This window comes from Passer montanus, unplaced genomic scaffold, assembly GCF_014805655.1.
Source record: "Passer montanus isolate IOZ18808 unplaced genomic scaffold, ASM1480565v1 scaffold19, whole genome shotgun sequence".
Classification (NCBI taxonomy): domain Eukaryota; kingdom Metazoa; phylum Chordata; class Aves; order Passeriformes; family Passeridae; genus Passer; species Passer montanus.
In genome coordinates, this window is record NW_024366480.1 from 8,756,838 (window position 1) to 8,766,912 (window position 10,075).

A 10,075-nucleotide genomic window follows, 5' to 3' on the forward strand; every position below is an offset into this window, starting at 1 on the left:
TATATTGAAGCCGTAAAAAGTAAGATCACAGCATAGGCCTGTAGCAAGTAGTGGGAGATGGCAAGTGCTGGATTTTATAAGACAGGATGCTTCCTAATTGTGAAGCTGCTGTGGACAGTACAAACCCTGAAGGTAGAGGCCCCATGCCTTTGCAGTGGCACCATCCTGGAAAAATAGAAAAAAGGATCATTGATGGTTTGAGAAGACACTTCTTGGCCTAACTTTATTTCTTCATCTAGCAATTTTTTTTCTTGATCTGGTAGTTCCTTTAATCTGCTTCAGTGGCTCTTCTTTTGGAAGACATCTTGGCAAGGGGGCCCTTTAATATTAGGGAAATGTTTGAAATGTGTTCTCCTTGTTTTCAGAAACGGTGGAAGGAACTCTCTAAGGAGGACCAAGCGCCAAGTTCCGAGCAGTCTCCTCCACACCCAACCAAAATAACCACAGAGAAGTACAATGGGAACAGCATAGGCCTGGAGAACAATGATCAGATGGAGAAAATTAACACTGACCTGCCCACTAAGGTTCAAGATATCACAGATGGGAGCATTGAAAAGTAGGCAAGATAAAGAAACTTTTAAAAGGCAGACACACTTTCTCAAAAGGCTGAATTATTAGGCTGCTTTTCTTTTTGTGAAAACATTCAACATCTTTCTGCAGTAGCAAGAGAGAACAGGTGGTATTTGACTGTCTTATTTAATGATTTTAAAAATGCCACCTCAGTGATTCCTTGTGATACAGTTTTACTGTTCAGAAGTCAAGAGAAGAAAAGCAAGTGTCTCTAACTGAAGCAGCTAGACCTCACACTTTGAAAGCATTTTCTTGATAGCATGTCAATGAACTCCACCGTGAAGTGTGAGGTCCTAAAATTGTCCAGCATAATTCCATACTGATTTTTAAATAAAATGCTAACTTAATGTTTCAAAAATTACACGGTTCCTCAGAAACACAAAGGTTTTATCACGTACCACTTCTGTGTAGTGTTTGAAATTGTATCATTGGAGCCATGTATTACCCTCTGTTCATGTTAAATCTACCTGCTGTGAGTAGGTTCCTGTGGTTTATCTGTGTCAGGTGAATTTGCCTTTCTCAGGAGTGTTGAGGCCTCAGCTCGGAGGCATGGTATCACTTAGGCCTTCCCACATGTGGGCTGCCAAATGTTTATCCGTAGCCAGAGATCCAGAAACTGAGCCAGCCTGTGCCAAACTGAGCCATGTGGTGCACCGAGGAAGGCAGGGTCTGTCCCAAAGGGCTGCAGCCTGAGACGAGACACAGCAGTTCAGTGTAAATAGGCTGGAATTCCAAAATAACGCCTGGCTAACCCAATGCCCCCATGAATTTCTTTATGTGTCTTCATGAGGGTTTTGAGAGAGAATGACAGCAATTCTGTAGTTGTTTGAAGGAACCTCTCACAAGAAGGAGTGAGGCTGTGGGGGTTTTTGTGTTATGCTGTCTTAGAGATTGTGAGGGCACTTTTGGAGACAAGAATTACAAGGTCATCCTGCTAGTGTAACACACAGAACTTGAGTTTATTGTATGTCCCTTATCAAGATCTGGTTTGCATTCTGAGATGAATACTATTAAACCTGCTTGCAGCTGTGAGTAGGGGTTGGAGTCACCGTATCATTGAGGCTGGTGTGAACTCTGCAGAGGAGGCACCTGTGTAAATACTGTGACACTTGCACCTGGTACCTGGCACTGCATATAAAGGCAGCCTCAGTACAAAACATGTCAGCCACCAAATGGAGCACAGACTGGGTGAAAGACTCAGCTCAGATAATTTAACTAATTCTGTTCTGTCAAACTCCTCTCAGCCAACAAATGGGGCACAGACAGGGGTGAAAGACTCAGCTCAGATAATTTAACTAATTCTGTTCTGTCAAACTCATAGATTAAGTACCTTGTACATCTTTACATGTGTTATTTATTTATTCGTGGGGCTTCACTATCTGAAACTCTCTACATCAAGGTGGCTAAAATGTAATAAAAGATTGCTTGGTTTGGATTTTATATACTGCTACTGGTGGGTTAATTATTGGGAGTGTTGGAAAGAGGTTTGTTTTAATATTATAATAGCCTTTTTTCCTGTTCTTCAGTGTAAGATTCACCTTTTTTTCTTTTTAAGTTCTATTCGAAAACGACTGCGGGAGGATAGAAGAGCAAACACAGCACAGAAGCTGCAGCAGATGAAGCAGAAGCTAAATGAGACTGAAAGAAAAAGAAAAAGGTGGTTATACTGGAAACGTATTCTCGTTGGGTTTGGTGCACTGATTTTAGTTGGTGCTTTTTTTTCCTGGAAAATGTATTTTCAAAAACATTCCTTGTAAGTGAACAGTAAGTGTGACTGCTCCAACAGCTGGTTTTGCTGGAAGGTAATGAGTAGGGGTGTGACTTTAAGCATAAATTCCTTATTCCTGGAATGGGTACAGACTGTTACATACAATAGAGAAGTGATGTAAACTTGATCTCATGTCGACATCTCAGGACTTTCCACTGCAGGTACTTAGAAAAATGAACCGCTGCCCCCCACAGAATTGATGGTTTTTGTTTAATATGAGCAGGTACAAACTTGCTGCAACTGTTTATACACTTTTTAAAATGGTGTTCTACCAGATCTTGAACAAATGCTGAACCATAGAGGTTTAGCTACTGAAGGCTGTCTGGATTTAAATTTACATGCCTGACATAAGCAATAAACAGTGTTGTATCATTTACATTATTAATGCAAAGAAGTTATCCTTAAATATGTGTAATGTGTAATGTACTAGTGACATGAACATAAACATTTTATATTCTTACGACCTAGGATAAATATATTTTATAATTGCGTATTTAATCTTTTTGTAGTTCACTGTACTTTTAAAAGCTCAGTTTGTACAAATTTCTGACCAAAATAATTTCATTTTGAAACTAAATGTAATTATAATTTGTGCATGAAAAGAATAGTGCAACCATTCCCCACATTTGACTCTCCAGTTTGAAGTGAGCAGCTAGGGGTCTGATGAAGCACTTGCCAGTTTCTACTCTGTTAATTTGCATTCCTTATTTATTTTTTGTAGTTTTTATTATTTAAGACTTGGAATTTTTTTAAGGCTTTTGAGAAGTTAGCTTCCCCCTGAAAGTCATACTATTGATTAATGTATTCAGACTTCAGCTACTGTTTGAAGGCCAACATTGCTCAAGTTCTGACATTCCATTAAATGTAAAACATAATGTTTTGTGCGTCTACAGATTTTAATTGCTAGAATGAATTGCTAAAATTAATTAGTCAGTAATAGTTGTAGAAAACACATCAAAGGAAATGGTAGTTGAACTTCCAAGGGTGGCTCTAGTAGAAAAGAAATGTTGGTAGTGTTCTGCCATACGCAGTGTTTTCAACTGTATGAGCCACTTTGTTAGCTTCACAAAGTCTAGAACTGCTTTTCAGATTCCCCAGCACTGTATTAGACATGCTAGTAAAACACTTAAAGACTAATATTTTGGGAGTATCTGTGCTACAGCCCCTTTAAAATTATTGAGCACTCCCTTTCCATTACTTGAGTAGTAACACTTTTTAAATAGCAATTCAACACAAACCACTTTCTGCTCTTTAAATTACCTTTGAATACAGAGATGGTATATGGCTGAATGTAGCTTGTTCAAGCTAGGATCTAGTAATTTGCAGAATTGGATTGTACTTTGAAATGGGAATTTTATTTATTCAAGCATTGCCTTGTTGGGTAACTTCAGAGAAGTTATGTTTTCTCCTTCCGTTTTCTAAGCTTGGTGTTTTCTCTTGGGTGTGGGGTCTTGGGGGTTTTCTTCCACTCCCCTCCCCCATTTTGTAAAGCACTTCTTGGATTTACTGCTGAAAAATACTAAAATAGCTGGATGATTATTTGCTCCTTATTCAAAGGAACTGACTTCAAAGTTTTCCAGTATGTCCAAGCTTGGTAGTCACAAACGAGGCATGGGGCCCAATTACTCTGACATTTGCTACACAAAGCTAAGTACAGTTTACTCTTTAAAATTCTCATTTTGCAATAGCTAAATACAATTCTGGACTACGCTGTTTGTATAGTAAACAAATGCTGAAGGGTCCAGATGAGGAAAACAAGTGTCGTTTCATGGAGTACTGGATTTGGGAAGTTGTGCGTCACTAGAACAAGACAATTTGTTCCATGGCATTGCTGACCAACTGTGCAGCTTGAATAGCAAAATGACTGCTGGGACATAGCACAGGCAGGCAGCTCATGTATTTTACAACATTTCAGAATTTTTACAACCACAGTAACTTTTAGCCAGCAAGAAGACTGTCAAAATATTTTTTTTTTCCTTTGAGGATAGTTTTTTTCAGTATCAGCTGTAACTGATAGTAGGTGTAAATGTATGTGCCTTATAAAGATATTTTGGTTATGGAAAAATACATGGAATGTAATTTAAATGCTTTTGTAACAGAAATATTCCAGATTTTATTCTAGATACTTAAAAGCAGCTAAGGAAAAAGTGCAGGCAAAACTTGGACTGATACCACACTGTTATTTATTGCCCTTCTTTTGGCATGAGGAGGATTTCCTGGGCTACCAGTATCCTACACGCACTGAGCTCTAACTGCAGCTTGTCAAGTTGTCACTTGATTTTTTTCCTGATTCCATCTTCTAAATTCTGGCTTTTCGGTTTTCTTGATCCTGAGTAAGCATTCCTCAGTTCAGGGTGGGGCAGGGCAGGGGGCAGCCAATTCAGATCACCTCATACTCTGTTACCTTCTTGATGCAATAAAGCAGGACTTGCACATTCAGCAGTTGTTCTGTAAAAGTTTGGTTCTGTGATTGCAAGTACCTTGGGAGTCTTAAGTGTTAATAATTTAAGGAGGATGAACCAGTACAAGCCTTGGACAAAACTATTTTGAACAGTGAATTGTTCATGATAGTCTGAGAATAGTAAGGAAAATCAAATTATTGGTCTCCTTTTACATTCCAGGAAATAATTTGGATAAAAATCTTCTTTCTGGTCCATCACTAATCCTTAAAACCCAAAATCTGGAGGATTGTTTTCCTTGCTGCACACTAAGCCCTTGTGATACTTTGTTATTCTGGAGGATTTAAATTCGCCACATTTTTACACAGCTTGGATGTTAAATAGGAACAAATATGGGCCAAAATGAAGAACTGTCAATCCCAGTCATCTCTATCATAGGAAATGCTTGAAGGGTGAAATTGAAGGACATGCCTTCTGACCCCTCTCCTCTTCCCCTCCCTGAGTTCTGGCAAACTGCTGCCTGGTCCCGTGCTACTTCTAAAAAATGTCGTTGGGCTTGATTCAAAATTGGTTTTGGTTTGGTTGGTGTTGGTTTTCCCCCTCTTTTCTGGAAATGCGTCAGTCAAAATATTTGATGCATAGTGGGCATCTCTGATTAAACTTTTGGCTCTCAGATGAACACTTGGTGCACAAATCACGCACTGTTTCATAAAGAAATACCTAGCAAACATTTGGACCTCCACTGCAAGGGGTTTGCAAGATTGGAATTAATCCTCTAGGTTTCCTATTTATGTTCTTGGTGCAGGGACAGTCCACTTAGTGACGGTACATCTGTATTTTCTTTGAAATGTATTAAGTAAAATAATTTAATTCAGTGTGAAATAGCAATTTGGAAAAAACCTCTGGATTTGTTATGGAAGTGAGATGTTGCCAGTGAAATGTGGCTTATTCTGTTAAACCTCGAGTAATATGGTTTACTGACATCAGTTTATGTCCCCCTGAAAAGGGAAGAGGCGTAAATGTGTATGCATGTATGTGTGACTGGATCATGCAGGCAATGAACAAGCCTGGTTAGCTTTATGTTTAATGAATGTAAACCAAATTATTTAGTTTGCTCTTTGGCATTATAGTAAAACCTGAGACACTTGAGGACTGCACGAGAAACTAAATTAACAATGACAAAAGAGGAAGTCTTCTGCAGGGCCGAGTGGCTTAAGCTAGAGGACGGTATTTGCAAAGGTGATGTGACACACAGTAGTCTTCCTGGGCCTTTTTGTTTGCCCCCAAGTTTTAAGTCAGTCTTTCATTTTTATGTACAAAAAATAAATGTGTTCAAAATTGCATCTCTGTCTGAGTCTTTATTTAAATTGGAAGGATAAATACTTGGAAGCCCTCTTTCAATGTGTCATAACTGGTGGAGGAAAGCTGATTTATGAATCAGTGTAGTGCTTGCAGAACTCAGACGTATTATACGTGTAGTAGCTTGGGGGTGTGGTGCTGTGAACACCAAGGTCTCTTTCTGTAGACTCTCGGAGTAGAGCTTTCCCTTTGCCTAAAAATAACATGTCCAGTGCTGGGGTGTCTTTCTCACTACAGGAAATCTTTGCCTAGAAACAGTTACTTTCAAGCTGCTGTAGCAGGATTGGCCTCCAAAGCTGTGAGAGGAGATGTGTTTTGAGATGCAGCCTGCCTTAGTCCCTCTGAGGCCCAAGGTGACTTCTGCAGTGCTTGTGGTTACATGTGTGAGGAAGTGGTTTGCTGGACTGAGACCTGTACTTGAAACTCTCCAGCAAGGCTGTGCTTTACACTGTAACATGGAAATACCTTCTGGAAAAGCAACGGCTTTCCAAGAGTACTTGCTCAGAGGCAGTAGTTGCTCCAGGGAACACATGAGAAGCTGTTTGGTGTTGACAGTGAGCTGCAAATCCCCTGTCAGTTCTTAGCTCTTTTTTTTTTGTTGTTGTTTTTTATCCCCGTACTCTGTACTGAATCGGTGACTTTCTTTTGGTTGTATGTCGCAGGCCGAGACTGACTGACACCTAAGCCTTCGAGACTTGTGAATATTCTGCAGCTATAAACTGCAAATTATTGACATGCAAAGCGAGACATGACCCCCCCTCTTCGGGAACAAAAAGTGAGGTCTGTTAAGTACCAAGAAGACCTCAGTTATCTGTTTACAGCGTAAACTGCACCGAGGGGATGAAGACCACCAGCAGCGTGTGCTACTTTGCAAAACGAAATAATTTGCCATCTTGTGTTTTTATAATGCGTGTATTAATGTAGAAAGATGTAAAAGAACTAAATTAGGAAGTATTTTGTTTTGTACTGCCATTCTTATTGTATTTTTATACTTTTTGGCAGCATTAAATATTTTTTTAAATTGATGATGTGCTGTTGTGTGCGCATTATGTTAGGGAGAACCTGTTAAGAGTGTGTGTTGTGGAAAAAGAAGGGTTTTGCCTTAAGGTTTCCTGATACCGGTCTTAACTGGAAAATGGCAAAATTATTAGAGTGTGCTTCTTGAAAGTATTTTTATTAATGCTAAGTATTGTAGTTTGATTTAGGAGGAACTCTTGTACATTTCTTTTGTAATACACCACTAAGAATATTATTTTAATAATCTGACCAGTTGGTTTGGTAATTCTTTTTATGTTTGCTATAAAACATGCACAGAATGTTCAGAGTAACTTTGTGATGGGAAAGTGTTCTGTTCGTGATGCTTTAAAGGGAAAACAGAGGTGAACCTCACCTCTCTTGACCCAGAGTCCCATGTAGTTAATGGGAACTGAAGAACAAAAACAAAGTGCACAGAAGTCAATGGTGTCTGTAATTAAACAGGTTTTGGATTGTGCCATTGCCGTGTGTTCTATGCATGTATTCTCCTCACATCTCCCACCTTCTGTCAGTCTTCTTGACACAGTCAGGATGGATTGAAAATGGGTAAGCCAGAGTGGTGCTTAAAGGACTTCTTCCAACAAGGTCAGCAGTGTTTCCAGCCCTGTGCCTTCGGTAACAGAGCTGATCTCAATTCTGCTCTTGTTCTCTGATGGTTTTGGATAAACCTTAACTCACAAAACTATATATTTACTATGACTGTCTGAACAGGCATGTGGTGGGGTTTGATATGGTAGCAGCCTGAAATCTTAGCAGAACTTGGTCTTGAGGTCCATTCATGAAAGCAGTGAGATTCAGAGTTGTGTTGAACTTGAAGGGGAAGCTGAAGCAGGGCAGTACTTAGTGCTATTACTTGAGCTAAAGACACTCTTGACACCATCCTGAAATAATCTAAATTTCCAGTCTGGTTTGTCCAGATTTTTTTTCCTTTACATGATCGTTGTTTTGAGCCTGTGCTGGAGGAGAAAACAACATTGTGACTTGATTCAGTTTTCATTTTCAAGTTGGTGCAGCTGTGAAACAGGAGTGTTTATAGCAGGAGATTAAGCTCTGCCAAAACCACTGCAACAAACCCTGCTATTATTGATTGCAGGAACAGGGCCTGTTTATACCACTTGGGAGATCTTTGGATAAGGCTTTCAGCTGTTCATTCCTTTTACCTTTAGCTATGGTTTAGGTTTTCATTATTTTCTCTCTCTTGGAGTTGTGAGTAAGCATGCAGTGCATGACTACTGGAAGTGTGCATGTGCTGCCTTATTCTACCTGCTGCTGTCACATGCAACTGGTTTATCTTGTGAGGCATAAACAGATTAATATCCTAATAAAAATACTGTTTGCCCTTAGTTTTTAAATGGTTTTCAACTACTGAGATGCTGGAATAAAGTTGATGTTAGCCAACTTGATGAATTGGCAAAGGAAATGAAGATAAAGTAGTTCCAAAACCAGGGCTTTGTTCTGTTTTGTTGAATGCTGCCTTGTGACAGGAGAAGTCTTGCTTTCTGACCTCTATATTTGTTTGGTTATTTCTACATAGGCCCCAATTCTTGACTGCTGTTGAGAAAGTGTATTTAAAAAGGTGAAGGAAGGGGAGAGAAAGGACCAAATGAGTGTGCAATTGTAGCTTTTAAAGAAATGGTGTTAAAATGAGCAGACTTGTGAAAGGCATTTCTTTCCAAATGAAGAAACTGTGATTTACTGACTGCCATTTCTTTTCTCCATGCTCAAGGGCGGTGTTGCAGAGGTGTTTTTATTTTTGCTGGTCATCTGAGCAGCAGGGCAAAGGCGCAGCCCTTGTCCTGCAGGTTTTGGTGCGTGCAGGGGCTGTTCTCCTGTCCCGGGCACTGGAGGCAGGAGTGGCTCGGGGCCAAGAGCAGCGCCGCCCACGGAACTGCTTGGGGAAGCTGCGTCCTTGTTCCTCCCGCAAGGATCCGACTGCCCTCTACCTTCTTCACAGGGAACAGGAAAACCCTGAGCATTTTCTCTTTCAGAAAGTGCTTCCACTGTTCTTCTTTTCTCTTCTCGAGGTTTCGCTCGATCTTTGGCTCACTTAAGAAAAATACTGTGAAGCAAGTAACACCCCTTTCATTGCTTCTGTCTGCTCCTTCAGTCCCTCAAAACTTCATTTGCTCTCCTGCTCTATATACATCTTGTAGTCACTTGGCTCAATTTGAATATGGTTATTTTTCCAACTAGCTTTAGGCTTATCAGACTTGCCTTGTGCTACACATGGCCTTTTGTATGCATTCCTTGACTGCATCTGCATTTTGACTCACCAAATTTGACTTACCAGTCTGGATACCTGTGCGAGCTCCTAAAAATGTATTTTGGTTAATTCTCACTTTTCAACTCCAGAACTCACCATCTTGCATCCATGATTTAAAGTTGTTTTTAAATCAGCTGATGTGACCAAGCACTTCCAAAAGGTCAAAATTGCACATGTAGCTAAATACTATAGTGCAACAGGTACCATGACAGACATGGAACATATGAACTGTACATCACTCAGCTGCTCTCTCAGACTAAGGCTGTAAAATACACAGATACCAGAGTGCCTGATATCAGACAAGGTTTCCTGATTCCTTCATATTTCAGGACTTCACTATATTAATGTTCAGTCTAAGAAGGCTCATTGACCTAGAAAGCTTTAGTTTCAGCTAAAGCTTTTGTGGCCTCCCAATTCCCAGAGGGACTTTACAAGAGAGCTGGAGAGGGACTTTTTACAAGAGCATGTAGTGAAAGGATAAAGGGAAATGGCTTCAAACTAAGAGTAGGTTTAGGTTGGGTATTAAGAAATCTTTTGCTTTCAGGGTGGTGAGGCACAGGCTTAAGTTGCCCAGAAAAGTTGTAGATGCCTCATCCTTGGAAGTGTTTAAGACCAGGGCTCTGAGCAACCTGGTCTTGTGGAGGGTGTCCCTGCCTGCAGCAGTGGGGTTGGAACTGGAGG

The 10,075-nt window shown here is 40.1% G+C and overlaps 1 protein-coding gene across 3 annotated transcripts in view; it reads left to right on the plus strand.

Annotated features, from left to right (window-relative positions):
- PTPN2 (protein tyrosine phosphatase non-receptor type 2) overlaps nt 1-10,075 on the plus strand; it is a 36,363-nt gene that overhangs the window by 23,025 nt on the left and 3,263 nt on the right. The window contains exons 8-10 of one of the 3 annotated variants that reach the window (XM_039705957.1): nt 366-556; nt 2,126-2,227; nt 6,759-8,474. In XM_039705957.1, coding sequence (XP_039561891.1) covers nt 366-556; nt 2,126-2,227; nt 6,759-6,780 — 315 coding nt within the window. In that variant the 3' untranslated portion in view covers nt 6,781-8,474. Of the gene's footprint in view, nt 1-365; nt 557-2,125; nt 6,081-6,758; nt 8,475-10,075 lie in introns of those variants that run through there. The other 2 variants (XM_039705956.1, XM_039705955.1) reach the window with 2 other exon arrangements.